The sequence below is a fragment of the Schistocerca gregaria genome, chromosome 10 (assembly GCF_023897955.1).
Source record: "Schistocerca gregaria isolate iqSchGreg1 chromosome 10, iqSchGreg1.2, whole genome shotgun sequence".
In the NCBI taxonomy this organism is placed as follows: Eukaryota; Metazoa; Arthropoda; class Insecta; order Orthoptera; family Acrididae; genus Schistocerca; species Schistocerca gregaria.
Genome location: NC_064929.1, coordinates 87,764,090 through 87,786,562, shown reverse-complemented (window position 1 = coordinate 87,786,562; position 22,473 = coordinate 87,764,090). Strand labels below are relative to the sequence as shown.

The 22,473-nt window shown below is 42.4% G+C and overlaps 1 protein-coding gene and 1 long non-coding RNA gene across 4 annotated transcripts in view; one reads left to right on the top strand and one right to left on the bottom strand.

The window, feature by feature from the left end:
- Positions 1-8,785: 8,785 nt before the first annotated feature.
- The window catches only part of LOC126293716 (uncharacterized), a 77,242-nt gene continuing 63,554 nt past the window's right edge, over positions 8,786-22,473 (bottom strand). Inside the window, exon 3 of the long non-coding RNA XR_007552352.1 lies at positions 8,786-10,349. This is a non-coding gene — a long non-coding RNA (uncharacterized LOC126293716). The remainder of the gene's footprint in view (positions 10,350-22,473) is intronic.
- Positions 10,135-22,473, top strand: part of LOC126293706 (tyrosine-protein kinase Fer) — a 539,925-nt gene continuing 527,586 nt past the window's right edge. For all 3 annotated transcript variants that reach the window (XM_049987015.1, XM_049987014.1, XM_049987013.1), the window contains exon 1: positions 10,135-10,341. In XM_049987015.1, the coding sequence (XP_049842972.1) occupies positions 10,135-10,341 (207 nt within the window). The remainder of the gene's footprint in view (positions 10,342-22,473) is intronic.

The window sequence follows — 22,473 nt, the reverse complement described above, 5'->3', positions numbered from 1 at the left end:
TAGAAGTATGCACATATACAGATGGTGGTAATATCACGTATAAAAGGGCATTGCATTGGTGGAGCTGTCATTGTACTCATGTGACTCACATGGAAAGATTTCCAACATGGTTAAGGCCACTTGATGGGAATTAATAGACTTTGTATGCAAAACAGTGGTTGGGCAAGCCACAAGGAACATTCAGTTTCGGAGATTAATACAGAATTGGTCCACAGTGTCAAAAGTGTGCCGAGAAAACCAAATTTCGGGCATAACCTCTCACAGTGGCCAACGGCCTTCACTTAACAACCGAGAGCAGCAATGTTTGTGCAGTCGTCAGTGCTAACAGACAAGCAACACTGCAAGAAATAACCATAGGAATCAATCTGGGATGTACAAAGAAAATTTCCATTAGGACTGCGTGGCAAAATTTGACGTCAATGGGATACGGCAGCAGACGAACAGCGTGAATGCCTTTGCTAACGGCAGGACATCTGCTGCAGTGCCTCTCCTGGACTCATAACCAAATCAGTTGGACCCCACATGGCTGACAAACTGTAGCCTGGTGAGATGAGTCCTGATTTCAGCTGATGGTAGGATTTGGGTGTGGTGCAGACACTGCACAACCGTACACCCAAGTTGTCAATAAGGCACTGTGCAACTGTTGGTGGCTCCATAATGGTGTGGACTGTGTTTAAATGGAACGGACTGGGTTCTCTGACACCACTGAATTGATCACTGACTAGAAATGGTTATGTTTGGCTTCTTGGGTACTATTTACAGCCACTTCACATTCTGATACAATGACAGTGTTTTACAGAAGACAATGTGCCGTGTCACTGGGCCACAGATACTCACAAAACATTCTGGACAATTCGAGCGAACGGTTTTGCCACCCAGATAACCCGATATGAATCACATTGAACACGTATGGGGCATAATTGAGAGGTTAGTTAGCCCTGAAAATCAGGCACCAGCAACACTTTTGCAATTGTATACGGTTACAAATGCTCAGTATTTCTGCAGGGGATTTCCCACAACTTGTTGATTCCTTGCCAGGTCAAGTTGTTGCGCAATGCCAGGCAGTATGAGATTCAACATGGTATTACGAGGTATATCATGTCTTTTGTCACATCAGTGGCTGATAAAGTGTACATAGGAATCACAAAAAGAAACATTAACACCTACCATAAGAAACACATTAGTAATTGCCTGGTAAACACAGACAAATCAGCAGTACCAAATCATGCACTGGGACAAGGTTTCTGTAATGCAAAGGTTTAATCAAGATCCAATCATGAATGTGGTAGGAGGACTGAAGTTAAAAAAGTTATGGGCCATAATGCTAATTTAAGGAAAAGGTGCCATCTATCCTCCACCAAAAGCTCTGTAACCATTAGGAAGTCTGGAGCGTAACTTCGAACGGTGGCGAGAAGTGGATGATAACCCATTTGGGCAAGAAAAGAATAAAAGCTTTAGAAAAATGCTGAAGATTAGGTGGTTGGGAGTAACTAATGAGGAGGTCCTGGATAAGTCAGAGAAGAATGAAATTAATAGCACAAGTTGGCTACAAGAATGCATTGGCTGACAGTTCAGCCAACATCTTGAGGCACAAAAGAATTATCAATCTGGTAATGGAGAAAAGTGTGGAGAGCAAAAACTGTAGAGGGAGACCAAGGGAGGAACACAGTCAGCGGGTTCAAATGGAAGTAGTTACGCTTGCACAGGATAGAGCAGCACGGAGAGCTCCATCACATCGGAGTTCTGACTGAAGTCCACAACAATACACGCTGAAGGTCAATATCGACAAAATGAATCGCAATCTGAGCTAGAAATGCTGCAATTTTTCTAAATTACAGTATCTGGAAAAGTTAGGTATTAGAAACAGTGTACCAAATGGAATCCCCTGGTGTGTGATAACCATAACAGGCAGTGAACTGGCAAAGATTTGGCATTTCTCCAGCATCAATATGCGGAAAAAAGATGAGTCCCGGAACAAAAGCGAAATGAGAGGTACATATGTTCTTAGACAATAATGAAACCAATTAGCAGTTAAAAACTTCCATTCTCTTGGGGGAGGTCGGAAAAATATTGTAGCCAGCAAAATATTGTCCAACAAAAAGCATAAGAAGTTTTTCAGGACAGCCCTAAGTTGCACTTTGTAGGTTTATTGCCCACTTTCGCATTTTAATTTAACGAGAGCATCACAAGAAAGTCTGAAACACTTTAAAGTGCTTCAAACCGTAAATCAGAGATTTTCTGATGATGACCATGTTAAATCAAAACGTGAAACTGGTCAGTAAAACATATTGAGTGCGACTTGTGGCTGTCCTAAAAAACCTGATTTCACCAGACAATGCCCTGAAATTCCCCCACAGGCAATTCATGGTATTTGGCATTGCTATCCATAGCAACGTTCACCTCACACCTGCAGTGGTGTCAACAAATCAAAAGTCTTTAACCATCCAACTTACACTCTGGACTTCCCATCACCATCATCATCAGTGTTTTGCCAAAAGGCAGGTTTTCACATGGTAGTTATCTAGGCTGTCCAGTCTTCTGCCATCCTCTTCAGGTCTGCGTAATTTCCTCTTCCCTTTAAACCAATCCCAAATCATCTGCTACAGCAAGCACTCACTTCTCAATGAATGTCCCAACCAGTTCTTTTTCCTTTCTCTTACGACCTTCAGCAGACATCTTCTCTCACCAACCCTTTCCAGTACTCTTTCATTTCTCTTTCCATCCAGCTTACTTTCTCCATTCTCCTCCACATCCACATCTCTATTGCTTCCCATCAAACTATTTTATATTTTAATAACAAAAATAATTAAAAGGAATTGGTCATGCAGCATTTTTACAGACTGTGAGAAGCTACAGATAACCACCACAAGTTCGAGTTGAACAGACGGGTAGGGCAAGATACAAAACTGATGTCACATTGTAACAAATACAACTGTACCTGCAACAGAGCGTTGTTGTTGCCTTAAGGTATAACTAACCAATACCAAAAATTTTGTTTTCATTGTCCCACATAATTTTATTTTGGAGCTAACTGTGCAGAAAAACATGAAGTCCCTTTGAAAGAGTTCCAGCCTTTATTTGAGTCTTCCAGCAACACACTCATCCTTGAGAATTCCGTAGTTCAAGGTTTTGGGAAAATAATTCTGAAAGAGATAAAGCAGACTGATTCTGTGTGTCAAATAGGATTATAACCTCAGCTGAAGGATTAAGAATAACTCTACAGCACGTGTTTCTTTGGTATACTGTTTTACTCCAGTTGTTCCAGAACAGTGCAATGGTCGTATCAGCAACAGAAGCTGATTTAGAGTACTAAGGTGCAAATGTTTATAGCATTTGGAGACATGTAATGGATGAAGTATCTGAGTATATGAACAAGCTAAATTGGTGGGATGAATAAGAATTTCATCTGCAGGCAACAGTACTTTGAGTGCATAAATACACAAGTGTTCATTTTTTATTGTTAAATACTTTTATGAAAAATTTGTACTGATCTGCTAGGCATTCTGTCTCTTTGTGACTTTACAGTTTCTTTAAATGAATTTCCTTTCCGAAACAGATGATGCAAGTGCACACATATGTGCCATGTTTATTGTCATTTGTCAAAATATTTTTCCCAGTTCGGGTATATTTGGCATGTTCTTTAACACCTAAAGTGGACACAATGTTGTGACAGGTGACAAGAGACACAGGCACAAATGCGTCTGTGAGCATTATTTGTAACAAAACAATAAATCACTCAAAAAAACTATAAAATTACAATTAAATTAAAATTGCCATTACATTCATGTAGCAGATTCCTGGAGACAAGTGCTTACCAAAAATTCTGTCCCCAAAAATGTTTTAGTTTTCTCAGGGACAGACTATAGTTGGAGACACGAACAACGGCGGTCAAATTCAGTTTGTTCTGCACACCTACACCACACATTCAGTACTGTTCTGAGTTCTCTGCTTTGAACATCATAGCCAGTGAGAGCATTAAACATGATTGCTGTGATTATTTGGTGAATTTTTATTACATGTTTTTGCAAGTTGTCATAGCTGATGCTGGGAGTAAGTGGTAAATTCTACACAAGCGAACGAGGAACACACTTTGCACAATACACATTTTCTTCGAGCAAAATTCATGAATGTATTGCAACTCTCACTTGGAACTGTCAATGCTGCAGTCACCATTCTTGCCTCGACCTGCACAAACCACCGTCATCTGAATCAGCAAATAATAGTAATGAAAGCTACTTTTAAATATATCTCTTGGCAAAACTAGATTTTTGCCTCATAGCCAGCCATTCTGTCTCTTTGTAATTTTGTCAGAAATGATTCAAATGTTCAAGGACTGGGTTTTGTGCAACATGGCTTTATTGCAGACATGTTGTAAACTCCATCATCCAAAACTAAACCAGACTCAAGTACAATTGGAGGTGACTGACAAATATAAACTAAATACCCTCACAGTTGAATTAGTACTTAGATTACAAATACTGGACTGCTGCTACGGCTATTTTACTTGGTTCAGTTCATAAGATGATAGATGTGAACAGCACAATCACACTGTGGAAAATGAATGTAGGCAAATGAGTATAGAAGGAAGTGTAACAGTAAAAAGAAAGGTGATTTTGTGTAATCAAAACTAACTGAGCCCAGTCAGTAAAAGGCTGAGTGGAAGCAATGAATGAAGTGGAAGCAAGCAAACCAGCATAGTCATGAAACATATCACAATGGAAAAGTTGGTGGGCCTCACACAGATATAGTGTGGTAAGCATATTCTAAGAAGGTAGTTTCCTGTAAACAAAAAAAGGAATTGAGCATAGGAAAAGGCATATTTATGCCCAATACAAGCAGGAATTACCATAAGGAACAGTAAAATGAAAATGAGACAGATGGAAAACGAAAGTACTCTGTTTATTATTTCAAAAGTATTTGCCATAACCATTAATACACTTATCCTGGTGTGTGACTAGATGGTCAACTTCTTCACGGAAAAATGTGTCTGCTTACGGTACAAGCATCTTATAAAGGGTGCACCCAGTGTGTGATTTGCAGGGGAGGATGGGGGGATTTCCCCCCCCCCCCCCCTCTCTGCATCAGACCATCCCCTCCTCTGGTTTTAGTTTATGCGTCCCAACTTGGGATGTTTATTTCCCACACACTGGAGTAAAACTTTACATATAATTTAAATTTGTGGAGCCGAACACTGAAAGTTTTTAATAAGTCTTGCTATTAATACGTTTCAGTTTTCTATCATCAGAATAAGTACAGCTTTTCACAAATGTGCCTTTACTTTTTGAATTCCCCTCGTATACCTGTATGTAGAAGATTTTGTAAATAAGCTTTACCTATAATGTACTTTTAAAGATATAACAAGCGATGGCTTTTCTGATAGTGCATACGCTTGAATAGTGAGTTTCGGCATTAAAATCTATTTATAAATAGCTGTTTAACCATGCATAACACCACGGTCCAAGCTAGTAACATACATAACTCTAATAACCCCCGAAGACATCGCCCCCCACTGGTAAAAGCACAATTCGCACCCTGGGCGCACCTCTTTGTTCGAAGCAAATTGACGGTCAAAAATGTCTTTCTTCAGGGATCCAAAAATATGAGTATTGCATTGGGAGATTTTGGATTGTTGCCTACACATTGCCAAGGTTGTTTCGAGTATGCTGCATGAATTTCACTGGAAGGTGTTACGCTTCCTCCGTATAGTACCGATCTCTTCCCATAGTTTTGGAGCTCTGGGTACAAATGTGATTCTGCAGGCTACTGCAAACCTTTTTCCACGAAGGCATTACCAGACGTTTCTCATTGTGGGCTAAATGTGTAAACAGTTGTGGCCATCACTTCTGAAATAATCAATAGTTCACTCACTTTTCTTCAATCTGTCTCATTTTCATTTGACTGTCTCATAAATTAAAGAGCTCTGGTGGAAACGGTGGCAGAGTTTTTTTTTTCTCACTTGCAAAATAATTAAAATTGTAATTGTCTGTGATGAGCAACTTGAATTTTTTAACTGTGTGTGTATAACCCTCAGCATTCTTGTGAAATTGTTTACTCTCTGGACAACATGTATTGTTATCAGTGAATGACTGAAGGGGGGGAGTATTTATCCATTCTGTCGACTTGAAGAGTTTTTTTGCTCGAGAGGGTGATTGGTTACATAGATGAAACAGTACCAAATTTTAAAGTAACAGGGAGGATAGGTGACAACGCGCGCTGGAGCTCATCCAAGATCATCCTGCAGACACACACACAACCCATGCCAAAAGTGTCTGTATAAGTTTGGCTGCCCAGCACTGGTAAAACAGAGTTAAGTTGAAAGTTAGGGAAATTTTCTTTGCCATCATGCTTGTGTGTGTGGTCACACAAATAAGATACAGTTGAGCAATAACCTGTATTCTACTTTGTTTTCTCTTGGAACTTACAGTAGTAATGATATAATTCTGTAACTGATTATAATCAGTTGTAATTTTTACCTTGCTGACATGCTTATTCGTCCATTATCTAGACTTGATAGCATATAAACCAACACAACTTTTTAAAAAGTGTGAAAATACTGCACTATTTGTTAAAATTTCACTGTGCAATTTCACATACTGTTTATGGCTTAACCAGTTAATATGCCATCACCTCATCATGTGGCTGCTGAGAATTATATGAACGAACAGATATTTGATGACAAAAGAATAGATAAAAGATGCTGTCTCTCCTAGAATCAGCTCCAAGAAAGGGAAAACTTAGCAGTGAAAATTGACTGCTGGAGACAAAATATCATTTGTGAATTCCCTGTGAATTCCCAAGGGGAAGGAACACTTGGTGTTAGTAAGACTTAAGGAGGCAACATTTGACCTTACTCAGCAGTAGGAAACGCCAAAGGTAATCTAAAAGGAAGTGTCTCTGATACCTTCAAGCTCACAGCCCATAACCATGGCCATCCTAAATGTAAACAGGAAATAGCAAAGAAGCAATTCCATATAGAAAAATTTCTTGTTTAAACTGAAGATTTAATCGTCTCAGGAACATTTTCTGCTGAAACGTTTGAGTTCAGCTACTTATGCTATTAGGGTCATTGCAAATTTTGCGATATACATCTCAGTAAACTAGCTTCCTATGCCTACTTCCATTCTCTGCTTTCGTATGGCATCATATTCTGGGGTAACTCTTCATGAGTAAAAGAGTGTTCATTGCACAAAAGCGTGTAATCAGAGTAATTGCTGGAGCTCATCCAAGATCATCCTGCAGACACTTATTTAAAGAGCTAGGGATCTTCACTATAGCCTCACAATACATATATTAACTTATTAAATTTGTTATTAAGAATCCGAATGAATTCAAAAGTAATAACAGAGTACATGGCTACAACACCAGGAGAAAGGATGATCTTCACTACTCAAGGTTTTATCTAACTTTGGCTCAGAAGGGGGTAAATTATGCTGCCACAAAAGTCTTTGATTACTTACCTAATAGCATCAAAAGTCTTACAGATAGCCATATAACATTTAAAACGAAATTAAAAGTATTTCTGAATGGCAACTCCTTCTACTCATTAGATGAATTTTTGGATACAGTAAGTGGGTAATTTCGCCACCCCTCGCCCAAAAAAATATTAAGTGTCATGTAATATTTTGTGTAATGTAATATCTTGTATAGACACCTTTTATTAACCTGACACGTTCCACATCATTATGAAGTGTCGTATTCATGATCTATGGAACCAGTACTAATTTTTATTAAATGGCAGCCTCCGTATTTTTTGAAACTATTAAGTGATGGCTGTAGAGCTGAAACTGGTAAATAAATCAAAATTTGACTGAGACACTGAGTTCTTGAGTGTACGTAGGTACCAAGGTGAGCGGCCTCACCCCAAGGTCCAAGTGACCTCAATGTCAAACAGAAAAAGCTTTACCATCTTCTTCCTACAAAGGAATCGACAAAGGTCAAACGGTGCGCCTGTTATTGCGTTATCTTCCCAGTCAGATGCTAGCAATAGCTTAGTCCGGGCTGTACAACAGCACCTCTGCGGCAGGAACGCGAACTACTAGGAGCGAACAGGTGTGCCGCCTGGCGGAAGGCGCGGTAACCAGGCGCGGCAGTCTGCTGTCAGAGGCGATCCTGCCGGGACGTTCGCAGTTGGAGGACAGTGGCTGCCGGGCAGTTGCGGCGAGGACGGCCAGCCGAGGTCCGTGCGGGCGCGTTCGTGCGACCCGCCGACTGCGAACCGGGTCGTCTCAACGGTACCTGGCGGCTGCGGATGCAAGCGGGCAGCTGCCGGCGTTTCTGCGGGGCCGGATTATTTTCTCTCTCGAGTATTTTTGTCCGGTGAATCATCAAGCTGCTATTTCCCCAGTACGCGCGCGAACGTATTTCTCCTTCGATTCGTGCTGCGTTCTTTGTAATGTTACGTCGCAGCTGTCAAAAGTATCGTCGAATCGAATAAAATTTGTGTGCGACTACTGAACATGTGAACTATAAATATTTGAAGAAGAGTGATCCACACCGCAGTGGATGCCGTCTCACTACATTTCCATATTCGTGAAAAAAAAGTTATCCTCAAGAGAAGTGCAAAGTGGTTATATTTCGTCGTATTACGTTGCGAGTTCATCAAATCTGTGCAACGCGTGACTCCACTGCGTCACAATAACAACTAAATCTGCGAAGTCGGTGATATCCCCAAACTACTATTTCCGACAGGCAGCAGTTCTTTTCCACGAGTTTCGCTTACGTTCCCTTGACGTTGCCACAATAAACTAGTGGACGCATCCTGATAATTCTACGAAATACTATTGAGTAACGATACTAATTTCTCTTTCATTAATTCATTTTAAACTTACGAATAAAGCTACACAACAACGGTGTAAATAGTTCTTCAGCAAAGCGTGACAAGGGTGATATCCCCTCACTTACTGTAATCAACTTGTTGCTTAGCACTAATTAAAGAGTTGAAAGATAACAGAAGTAATTGAGAGCAGCTTCCGTAGGTGCGACAAAGACGCACGGTGAACGCAAAAATAGATGGTAGTTGTAATATTTTGGTACTAACACTTGAAATAGGAGTATCGCGTGTGGAAGTGTCAAGAGCTCATCTTTACGATGTGCTGCGTTTCAAATCATCTGTAGAACGAAACCAGGAAAAAATAAAATAAATTATCGAGTAACCTCGTCTATCCTACCACATGTTTCAAGCCGTTTTGGGCCTTCGTGTTGCCCATATTTATTCTGAATGTGCTAAGACCAGGAGTGGGTAAACGTACTTCAACTCTCGCTTCCTACCGCGCAGATAGCACACAAGTTGCGAGTGCTGTACGCTGTGTTGCCTCTTGTGTCGCATTCCTTCTGGGGTGAACATCGTTGAAATTCACTGTCAAAAAATTATGTCCAAACAGTCGTAAATGTTACAAGAGTTGGAGTGTTCCAAAAGGCGGGGAGCGAATTAGATGTACAAGTGGACACCAGTGTTTGTGGTTCCATCTGGAAGTTAGCGCAGCAAGTGCGCCGATCCCGTCGTTGACTGAAGCTCTGTCGCATTTCGTGGTGTACTCTGCTGACGGGCGAATCTTCTGTTACCACGGCCACCCGCGAGGCTGCAGCAAGTCGACGGGAGACGGCCATTTTCGACGAGTAGTTTTCGGGACATCGAAGAGTGAGGTGCATTAAAAATTGTTTACAAATTGATTTAGTCGCTGTGTAGAAGAGCGAGATTTTGTGCCGTGTGTATCTCAGCACATAAGGAGTGTCGCAGCGATATCTGTCGACCACAACTGATACACTTACCGTACGCTACTGTTGTCAAGTGTCAAGTGTTGAGCGAGGTTCTCTTCCGCTCTAAGGTGGTAATCGGTGCAGTAAATCGAATCGTTTCTGCTATTTGCTGTAACCGTATGTGAAGTGCTCACTAAATTTCTCTTCTACAGTAATTTCTGCGTGGGAGTTAACAACACATAACTGCGGTATTGGTGGAAGTTCGCCACGGGACACAGTTGGCGTCGACAAAAGAATAAATCGTGGTAAATTTTGAACAGCTGTAGCGCAGTGTGGATCGGTGTTCAGTGTAGTGTGCTGTGACTGGGAAGCGAGTGTCGTGTGTGACTAGCCGAGTGTGGTGTGATGGCGGGGCCGCGCGCGTAGTGGCAGCGCGGGATGGGCTTCTCGTCGGCGGCCGTGGGCGGGCGCGTGTCGGCGCAGCACGAGGCGCTGGCGGCGCGCCAGGAGGCGGAGCTGCGCCTGGTGGACGCGATGCGCCGCTGCCTGGCCGCCAAGGCGCGCGCCGACCGCGACTACGCCGCCGCGCTGCAGGCCGCCGCCGCCAAAGCCGACGACCTGCCCGCCGACAGCCTCGTCGCCAAGGTACGTCTCTGCGGGCATCGGCGTCGCGTTAGTGAGCGAGGGAGTACCGAAGCGTCCGCTCCCGCCCGTCTTTCACAAATATGGCGGAAACAACAATAAACCACGACTCCGTACGTACACATCCTGAGGACGAAAATACATCGAAAAACAAACACACACACGTTCCACAAAAAGCATAGCGCGGGAAATGGGGTGTTTTTGGGTGGGGCAAACCAAATATAAAGAAATTTATACACCCACACCCATACAAAACCACGCAAAACGACAAAAAAACCGAAATCACAACTCCCCAAATACCACTAAACACAATATCATCTGGAATCGGACACTTCCCTTGACCTATATAGGGTGTTACAAAAAGGCACGGCCAAACTTTCAGGAAACATTCCTCACACACAAAGAAACAAAATATGTTATGTGGACATCTGTCCGGAAACACTTACTTTCCATGTTAGAGCTCATTTTATTATTTCTCTTCAAATCACATTAATCTTGGAATGGAAACACGAAGCAACAGAACGTACCAGCGTGACTTCAAACACTTTGTTACAGGAAATGTTCAAAATGTCCTCCGTTAGCGAGGTACGTGGATCCACCCTCCGTCGCACGGAATTCCTGATGCGCTGATGCAGACCTGGGAAATGGCGTATTGTATCACAGCCGTCCACAATACGATCACGAAGAGTCTCTACATTTGGTACCGGGGTTGCGTAGACAAGAGCTTCAAATGCCCCCATAAATGGAAGTCAAGAGGGTTGAGGTCAGGAGAGCGTGGAGTCCGTGGAATTGTTCCGCCTGTACCAATCCATCCGTCACCGAATCTGTTTTTGAGAAGCTCCATCGTGCATGAACCACATGTTGTGTCGTACTTGTAAAGGCACATATTCTAGCAGCAAAGGTAGAGTATCCCGTATGAAATCAAGATAGCGTGCTCCATTGAGTGTCGATGGAAGAACATACTGACGGAACTAAAATGAGCTCTAACATGGAAATTAAGCGTTTCTGGACACATGTCCACATAACATATTTTCTTTATTTATGTGTGAGGAATGTTTCCTGAAAGTTTCGCCGTACCTTTTTGTAACCGCCTGTATAGCTCAACAGCAGCTCCCGATCCCATAAATTAGGATCAAACACTTCCCTTGGCCTAGATAGCGCAAAAACATCTCCCGATACCAATATCAACATACAAAGCCACACATTGGGGTCGAACACTTCCCTTGACCAGCGCACTGTTAATTTTATCCGTCATATCCAGTTCTGAACAAAAACAACAACATATTAATTTTACTAAAACTACCACACGATGTACAGTGAACATCACTAAATTAATCTTCACACAAAACCGTTAACTCACTGAACACTCGAACAATTCTGGATAATAAGCAAAAGCAAACTGAGCCCATTACACCACACAAACGAAGACCCTGAACATAGCACCAGGAAGCTCAACAAACCACAACACGACGACATATACAAACACACCACACTCGCAAACCAAACTCCGCGCCGTTATGCCGTCACACGCGACAACACCCTTACGTCGCGGGTTAAAGCTGACGCGTGGGATCGGACGCTTCTGTCGACACGTAAACAACACGATACCCAGCCGATTCATGGTGTGCGCTGGGGGGTTAGTAAACAACACAGTACGAGCGGATAAAGGCCAATTCATAAGGGCATTACACAAGAGAAGTATCGCCTGCAATCGGTCGCTCGCTTCGTCAACCCTTCTTGAGCTCACTGCAGTTTAATTAAAAAGAATTATACCAGACACGTTTCGCGTTAATTTATAAAGCATCTTCCACGGTTATTTTGCAAAATTGGACAAATACGTTTGTACTCTTTTAGTTATTTTAGGTTAAGAACAGCGTTTTGTAATGTTTGTGCGGAAGTTACGGTGTTTCTCTACATATTCTGCTCCTTCCCTCCTTGCTGGCGAAGCGTCCGATCCCGTGACGTAAGGTTGTTGTGGTGTGTGACGTCACGACGGCGGGGAATTTAGTTAGTGAGAGTAGCGTGTTTGTAGGTGTCGTTTTGATGCGATCGGTGCTGTGCTAGGTGATGATTTTGGTTTAGTTTGCGAGCGTGGCGTCATGTGTGAATTTTGGTAAATTGCTTTTTTATGTCTTTGGTAGGTATGGCTATGACTGACAGGGTCAACAGTTTTCGGTTGTCGGCTATGATGGGGGACAGTGCGTTGTCTCTAATAAAATTTCTTCAACTGTTCGGATTTTTGGATGAAGTCGTGAAGTGTTCAGTATGTCGTGAAGAAATGAGGCTTGCTTGAAGTTCCGGCTTCTCGGACCAGGGACGGCTGTATGTGGAGATGTAGTAAGGATAACATTTCAAGGGAAGTATTCGATCCCAATGTGTGGCTGTGAATGTTGGTACTGGGAGATGTTTTTGAGCTATATAGGTCAAGGGAAGTGTTAGGTCCTAATTTATGGGATCGGGAGCTGCTGCTGAGCTATATAGGTCAAAGGAAGTGTTTGATCCCAATTTATGGGATCTGGAGCTGCTGTTGAGCTATATAGGTCAAGGGAAGTGTCCGATTCCAGATGATACTGTGTTTAGTGGTATTTGGGGTGTTATGTGTTGTCGTTTTTTTCGTCATTTTGCGTGGTTTTGTATGGGGGTGGGTGTCTAAATTTGTTTATATTTAGTTTGTCCCCGCCCAAAAAACCCCTATTTCCCGCGCTTGTCTCGCTAGTGTCACTATGTTTTTTTCTGAACGTATGTGTGTTTGTTTTTCGATGTATTTTCGTACTCATAATGTGTACGTGACGACTTTATGTGCGCCATGTTAGAATCGTGGTTTATGGTCGTTTCCGCCATGTTTGTGACGTCATGGGTAAAAGCAGACGGGCGGGATCGGACGCTTCCGTATTTCCGCGGTAGGCATCCAAAGGCTTCGATTCACATTTGCAATTGGCAGTTTTTTGCCATTCTGCAGTATTTTTTGCGCTGCATTATTTACACCGTCCAAGTCCATCCCCCCAACCACCACCACCAAGAAGAAAAGGAAAACAATGTCAATCCATCTCCAATCCTTTTATGTCTCTATCTAGAAACAAGACAATTTCACACACACGCACCTAGTTTCACAAGTTGGCTACACTAAAACAAACGAACAGACATAAACACTGTTGCAGTGCGGAATGAGAAACAGTTTAAGAATGCAGCGCAAGAAATACTACAGAATGTGAAAATGCTTTTACTGTTTCATTCGTCCAACGCTCGTACGGTTCCGTCATTCAGACGCAAATAACATGTAATATGAAATACATAGTTTTTAGTCTTTCTGCCCGTTTTCGTCAGTCACACTTTACAGACGGTCAACAGAGATACAAACAAACAAAAAATCACATAGACTTATAGATAAAAATACTCGTAAAATAATCGAACGGTAAACTACAGTGATTTGGGATAAAAATTTCGCTTATTGTTCTCATTATAATCTTTTTCTTAATTTAGCGCTTTTTCGACAGTTACTTTGCTTATTTTCGCTACAATGATTTCGGATAAAAATTTGGCTTATTTTTCGTTATTATAATCCTTTTCATAATGTAGCGCTTTTTCATCATCCACTTCGCTCATTCTTCTTTTACATATCGCTCAGGCCCTGGCCGCGGTGGTCTAGCGGTTCTAGGCGCGCAGTCCGGAACCGCGCGACTACTACGGTCGCAGGTTCGAATCCTGCCTCGGGCATGGATGTGTGTGATGTCCTTAGGTTAGTTGGGTTTAAGTAGTTCGAAGTTCTAGGGGACTGATGACCAAAGAAGTTAAGTCCCATAGTGCTCAGAGCCATTTGAACCATTTTTCTTTTTATCAGGCCCTCGTCCTTTCCACTTTTCGGCCAGTTTACCGCGTAATCAAAATTTGTCAAAACTATGTAATGACAGAAGACTATATATGCACACACAACTTCCTGGTAACATCTTCGGAGCGGGAACAGTGATTGGCAAACAAAAAAGGCGGATTCGTTTTATACTACAAATGCCCTTATCAACATCTGGGTTACCCTACACCTTAAGGCGACTACAATTTCCAATTAAATTAGCAAACAGTTTAATCATCAACAGAGCTATGCGGCGTTAATTTAATTGGATCATTTTTCTCTCACAGACAACTCTATGTGGCATGCTTACGAGTTGGATCTCCTACACATTTCTTCCTTTACAGTGAGCAACGGAACTGCAAATATAGTCTATAAGCAAGTATTGGGATAACATGATATTATACTTGTGTATATGCACTGAAAATAAAATTGTCTAATGACATAAAGTAACTTCCACTCCTTTCCAGTTTCATTTAAATACTATTATGTTAACACAATATTACTAAACTAGCATTGCCCTTCTGGCATTACCTACGGTTAAATATATCTGCATAATGTAATGATAATGCCAGTATGGATGGAACAGGGTGAGGATTGTATAAGCGACTGTATTCACAATATGGCAAGACTGGCAAGTCCACATAGCACATTATATTGAGAAATCCTCCAGTCACAATTACCCACTTCCACCTATGGGTGAGACGTTGAAGACTCGGTGTCATGTTTCATCGTCAGTGAAACAATAAAAACATTTTTCACATGTACAGTAAAGTTCGAACGTCATATATTATTTGGCTTTAGTATTTATTGCTCCATATTCGCAGATTCAAAAAAAGCGAAACGAGGATAATGGAATGTAGTCGAATTAAGTTGGGTGATGCTGAGGGAATTAGATCAGGAAGTGAGACACTTAAAGTAGTAAAGGAGTTTTGCTATTTGGGGAGCAAAGTAACTGATGATGGTCAAAGTAGAGAGGATATAAAATGTACACTGTCAATGGCAAGGAAAGCGTTTGTTAAGAAGAGAAATTTGTTAATATCGAGTATAGATTTAAGTGTCAGGAAGTCGTTTCTGAAAGTATTTGTATGGACTGTAGCCATGTATGGAAGTGAAACATGGACGATAAATAGTTTGGACAAGAAGAGAATAGAAGCTTTTGAAATGTGGTGCTACAGAAAAATGCTGAATATTAGATGGTAGATCACATAACTAATGAGGAGGTATTGAACAGAATTGAAGATAAGAGAAGTTTGTGGCGCAACTTGACTAGAAGAAGGGATCGGTTGGTAGGACATGTTCTGAGACATCGAGGGATCACCAATTTAGTATTGGACGGCAGCGTGGAGGGTAAAAATCGTAGAGGGAGACCAAGAGATGAATACAGTAAGCAGATTCAGAAGGATGTAGGTTTGCAGTAGGTACTGGGAGATGAAGAAGCTTGCACAGGATAGAGTAGCATGGAGAGCTGCAGCAAACCAGTCTCAGGACTGAAGACCACAACAACAACATTCGCAGATTTTTGCCCACGACGTTCACCCAATATCACGCACCGCATCCAGACAACCTTACTAATACGATAACTGCATCATTCGTAATATCCATGAAGAGATCTAAGTCTGCATGCATCATGCCTTTTCCCATGCCATATATTCTGACACAAGTTTCTCAACTAGTTTATTACGATTGTTCTGAAATACTTTTCGTAGGAAATGTAGAGTACTTTACAGAATATAACACATTTTTCACTGATTCCAAATGGATTGTGTATATCTTTCAAGTGTGCTAACACAATTAGTTCTACGCTTGTCCCCTGTTCCTTTCATATTCGTTAGTCTTATAGTATAATTGTAAGAATTTGCGCAATTCACTCGATGTGTCAATAGAAATGTTTTCAATAGCAGTACTATTGGTTACCGTAACTCTTGTTACAATTCGCACGAGGCGGAACTGAATTATACAAAATAACAAGGGACTTGAGTAAAACTGAATAGATTTGCTATGAACATTTAAATTGAAATGCTCCTTAACATTGTAGTAAATACATATGCCATTCTGTTTATAAGTGGAAAACTGTAATAATACGTATAATTATTTTGTGAATAACTCAAAATCGTAAGATGGAGCCTATTGTATGGCAGTTATTCCTATGAAATTCCCATCAATTCTACTTCTTTTGCACGAGCTTCAAAATGCTAAATTACTTCAGAATCGGAGGGTTTATTTTGTATTGCTTCTTAATATAAATGGCATACATCTCCGGTTTCCGATTTCACTTCTCTGATAGTTCGTGGTGCCTGGATGACTAATTTCTAAAGTAAATTTCTTACTCAATGTGGGCACAGCAAAAGGAAACGAAATGACTCCGCCACGCTTGATAAATAGAGAAACTAGTGGCATCCTACTGCCTCACACAGCTGTTAACCAGACAGCCATGCTGCGTGAACGGGTCGCATGCGATCCATCGGATTGCCTGGAATCTTCGTGCGACCAGCCGTCAGCGATTGATCGCTGCGACACGTGTGCGATCCCTGAAGCGATCGGTCGCTCGTGTGTGGGACGTCAACGGAATGGCAGGCGACACCTGCATCTATACTCTGCAAACGCCGTGAAGTGCATGGCGCAGGGTACATCCCACTCTATCAGTTATTAGGGTTTTTTCCCAATTCAATCATGTACGGAGCGCGGTAGAATGATGTTTGAATACCTTCGTGCGTGCGTTAATTACTCTGATCATGTCCTAACGATCTCGATGTGAGCAGTATGTAGGGGATTCTAATACATTTCTAGGGTCATCTTTTAAAGCAGGTTCCTGAAACTTTTGTTAACAGACTTTCTCGGGATAGTTTGTGTCTGTCTTCAGAATCTGTCAGTTCATTTTCTTCGGTATCTCTGTGACTCTCCCACGGGTCGTTCGTGCTGCCCTTCCCTGTGCACGTTCAATATCCACTGTTAGTCGTATTTTGTACGGGTCCCACAATTGAGCAATATTCTAGAACCGGGCGCGCGAGTGATTAGTAAGCGATCTCCTTTGTACACTGATTGCACTTCCCCCGTATTCTACCAATAAACCGAAGTCTATCACCTGCTTTAGCCTACGCTGTCATTCTATTACAGAGTGTTACAGACGAGTATTTGTTCGAGTTGGCCAGTTCCAACTATGACTCAATGATATACGTTTTCTCGTTTTGTTAAATGCACAGTTTTACATTTCTGAACATTTAAGGCAAATTGCCAATCTTCGCACCACTCTGAAATCTTGTTGAGATCAGACTGTACATTTATGCACTTCTTTCAGACTGTACTTCATGACAGATAACTGCATTATATGTAAAACAGGCTGAGGTTAATATTAATCATTGCCTGCAAGGTCATTAATGTACAAAATGAACAGCAAGGGTTCCAACATCCTTCTCTGAGGCGCACCTGAAGTTACTTCTACCCTCCCTCCGAGGTAACATGCTGCATCCTCCTTACCTAAAAGTCCTCAACCCAGTCAAAAATTTCACCTGATACCCCATATGATCATACTTTTGATGATAAGCGTAAATGCGATACTGAAACAAATACTTTTTGGATATCAAGAAATAAGCCATCTACCTGACTGCCTTGATCCACACATGTGAGAAAAGTGAGAGTTGGGTTGTATATGATCGATTTTTCGGAATCCGTGCCGGTTGGCACTGAGGAGGTCATCCTGATCACGATACCTCATCATATTTGAGCTCAGATAATGTTCTAAGATTCTACAACAAATCGATGTCAACGATATTGGACGGTAGCTTTGTATATCACTTCTACTACCCTTGTTGTAGAGGGGTGTATGTGACCTCTGCTTTTTTTCCAAGAACTGGACACAGTTTTATGGTTAGAAGAGGTGCTAACTCAGCCGAAAATTCAGTATAGAATATGACAGGGGTTCCATCGGGGCTCGGAGCTTTGTTCAATTTTAACGATTTGAGGTGTTTGTCAACACCATGCACACTAATACTATTTCATTTATCTTTTTGGCGGTACAAGGATTAAATTGGGCCAGTTGTTGTGTGTTCTGGGTTTTCCTTTGTAAAGGACATTTGAAAACTGAGTTAAGCATTTCGGCTTTTGCTTTGCTATCCTCAATTTCAGTTCCTGTCTCATCCACTTGGGACTGGACACTAACAACCTTTACGTACGACCAGAATTTCTTTGGGTTCTGTGTAAGATCACATGACGATATTCTGCTACGGTAGTCATTGAAGACATCATACGTTGCTCTGCTCTCCTGTAAGCCAAACGCGTTTCTTTCAACATCTCTCTCTCTCTCTATAGCCCTACGCTTTGTTTTACACCTATTATGCAGTAATATCTGTTTCTTTAAACGTTTCTTTACAGTGAGTGTATACTAAGGGGGCTTAGTATATACCTATCCAGTGCAAGGCCAATATTCTTTTAAACTTGGGCCACAGTTCCTCTACATGCTCTTCCCCTGTGCTGAAAGTTTCAAGTTCCTCAATGAGACAGGACGCTACTGCTTACTGAACACATATATCTTTCTGCTTGTTATAGTTGTCCTTTCTAATATGGTAATCATTATTGCCACAACCGTGCCATCGTCACTGCACCAGTTTCAATGTGGATATCATCAAAGAGGTCAAGTCTGTTTCTTGCCATTAGATCCAACAGATTCCCATTGTGAGTGGGGTTCCTAACTACGTTTTCAAGGTAGATTTCAGACATGGCGTTTACTAATGTTTCACAGGATGTCGTATCACGCCCACCACTAGAAAACTGTGATTTTACCAATCAATTGCTCGATGATTCAAGTCTCCGCCGACGATTACAGTATAGCTGCGCAACATACAGGGTGTTACAAAAAGGTACGGCCAAAATTTCAGGACACATTCCTCACACACAAATAAAGAAAAGATGTAATGTGGACATGTGTCCGGAAACGCTTAATTTCCATGTTAGGGCTCACTTTAGTTTCGTCAGTATGTACTGTACTTCCTCGATTCACCGCCAGTTGGCCCAATTGAAGGAAGGAAATGTTGACTTCGGTGCTTGTGTTGACATGCGACTCATTGCTCTACATTACTAGCATCAAGCACATCAGTACGTAGCAGAAACAGGTTAGTGTTCATCACGAACGTGGTTTTGCAGTCAGTGCAATGTTTACAAATGCGGAGTTGGCAGATGCCCATTTGATGTACGGATTAGCACTGGGCAATAGCCGTGGCGCGGTACGTTTGTATCGAGACACATTTCCAGAACGAAGGTTAGGGAGCACGGAACATTGCAGCCTACGACTCGCGACTGGAGAAGACCTAGAACGACGAGGACACCTGCAATGGACGAGGCAATTTTTCGTGCAGTTGGCGATAACCCTAATGTCAGCGTCAGAGAAGTTGCTGCTGTACAAGGTAACGTTGACCACGTTACTTTATGGAGAGTGCTACGGGAGAACCAGTTGTTTCCGTACCGTGTACAGCGTGTGCAGGCACCATCAGCAGCTGATTGGCCTCCACGGGAACACTTCTGCGAATGGTTCATCCGACAATGTGTCAATCCTCATTTCACTGTAAATGTTCTCTTTACGGATGAGGCTTCATTACAACGTGATCAACTTGTAAATTTTCACAATTAACATTTGTGGGCTGACGAGAATTCGTACGCAATTGTGCAATCACGTCGTCAACACAGATTTTCTGTGAACGTTTGAGCAGGCATTGTTGGTGATGTCTCGATTGAGCCCCATGTTCTTCCTCCTACGCTCAATGGAGCACGTTATCATGATTTTATACGGGATACTCTACATGTGCTGCTAGAACATGTGGCTTTACAAGTACGACACAACATGTGGTTCGTGCACGATGGAGCGCCTGCACATTTCGGTCCAAGTGTTCGTACGCTTCTCAACAACAGATTCGGTAACCGATGGATTGGTAGAGGCGGACTAATTCCGTGGCCTTCACGCTCTCCTGACCTCAACCCTCCTGACTTTCATTTATGGGGACATTTGAAAGCTCTCGTCTACGCAACCCCGGTACCAAATGTAGAGACTCTTCGTGCTCGTATTGTGGTCGGCTGTGATACAACACGCCATTCTCCAGGGCTGCATCAGCGCATCAGGTATTCTGTGCGACGGAGGGTGGATGCATGTATCCTCGCTAACGGAGGACATTTTGAACATTTCCTGTAACAAAGTGTTTGAAGTCACGCTGGTACGTTCTGTTGCTGTGTGTTTCCATTCAATCATTAATGTGATTTGAAGAGAAGTAATAAAATGAGCTCTAACACGGAAAGTAAGTGTTTCCGGACACATGTCCACATTTTTGTAATGCCCTGTATAGAAGTGAATTAAGGTTTTCTCTAAAGTCTTCTGTTAGATCAGGAGATGAATCAGGTGGGCGATAGAAGGATCCAGTTATTTTATGCCCACACCTGACACTGAAAACAATGTCACATGCAGCTTCAGTTTCTATCTCGGTCGCCATCAAATGGTGCAGTGTCCACGCTTTGCCCAGTGCCGAATGGTGAAAGTGATATTATGATATACCATCCTTGATACAAAATGTCTGAATACATGGTGGTTTTGCTAAAGCCGGGTTGACAAGCGCAGCTAATGTGACGCTACAGCTGGTGGTATTCTTTAGTGGTAGCGTGAACTACGATTCACATGGAAGCTCAGAAATTCTATATACACTGAAGTGCCAAAGCAACTGGTACATAGGCACACAGAGATGTGCGCTGCGATAAGACAACAAGTGTCTGCCGCAGTTGTTAAGACGGGTTACTGCTGCTGCAATGGAAGGTTATCAAGACTTTAGAGAATTTGAACGTCGTGTTATAGTCGGCGCACGAGCGATGGGACACAGCATCTTCGAGGTAGCGATGAAGTGGAGATTTTCCCCGCACGACCAATGCACGAGTGTACCGAGAATATCAGGAACCCGGTAAACATCAAATCTCTGACATCGCTGCTGTCGGAAGAAAGATCCTGCTAGAACGGTACCAACGACGACTGAAGAGAATCGTTCGACTCTACTTAAGTGCAACCCTTCCGCAAATTGCTGCAAATTTCAATGCTCGCCTATCAACAAGTGTCAGCGTGTGAATCATTCAACGAAACATCACCGTTATGGTGTACTTTTGACTGCACGACACAAAGCTTTACGCCTCGACTGGGCACGTTAACACCAAGATTGGACTGTTGATGACTGGAAACATGCTGCCTCGTCGAACGATTCACGTTTCAAACTGTATCGAGCGGATGGACGTGTACGGGTATGGAGACAATCTCATGAATCCGTGGACCCTGCATGTCACCAGGGGACTGTTCAAGCTGGCGGAGGCTCTGTAATGGAGTGGGGCGTGTGCAGTTGGAGCGATATTGGGACCTCTGATACGTATAGATAATGACTCTGACAGGTGACACGTACGTAAGCAGCCTGTCTGATCACCTGCACCCATTTGTGTCCATTGTACATTCCGATGGACTCGGGCAATTCCAGCAGGACAATGCGACACACCACACGTCCAGAATTGGTACAGTGTGTCCACAGAAACACTCTTCTGAGTTTAAACACTTCCGCTAACCACTAAACTCCCCAGGCATGAACATTATTGAACATATCTGGGATGCCTTGCAACCTGCTGTACAGAAGAGCTCTCCATCGCCTTGCAGAATTCATGCTATCAACTTTCTCCAGCACTACTTCAGACATTATTCGAGTTCATGCCACGTCGTGTAGCCGTACTTCTGCCTGCTCTACACGATATTAGGAAGGTGTACCAGTTTCTTTGGCTGTTTAGAGTAGTTGCACAGCATGGCGCCAACCGATATCGTATGAGTGGTTATTGATGTTGCGGTGCAGGTACGTGATTAGAGCGGTGATTAGCGTTACATACAAGGAAGACGAAACCCAAATCTTGGGTCCGAAAATAGATTTCGCGGAGGTATCCATCACAGCCCGCAAACACATTTATAAAAGAAATAAGGCTCGAAGACGAAAAAGCTGTCTGCCATTGTTCGCTCTCACATTGCACTGCGGAGCTGTTTGCAGCATACAGGGTGTTGTGTTGGCAGAAGAGCCAACACCGTTTTACTAGAGGAGGCCGAAATGCAAGCGTTTTAGCTCACGCAGGCTGGCGTGAGGAGGGAAGAACTATACTGACGTGAGGTCTGGAACATGACAAGGAATTAGAATTCAGAAAGCGGACGTAATTAGTTTGATACTTAACTTTAACCTATTAATGATGAACGTCGCTCTTGACGGTACATGATTCACAATATTATCTGTTCAGAAGACTAATTG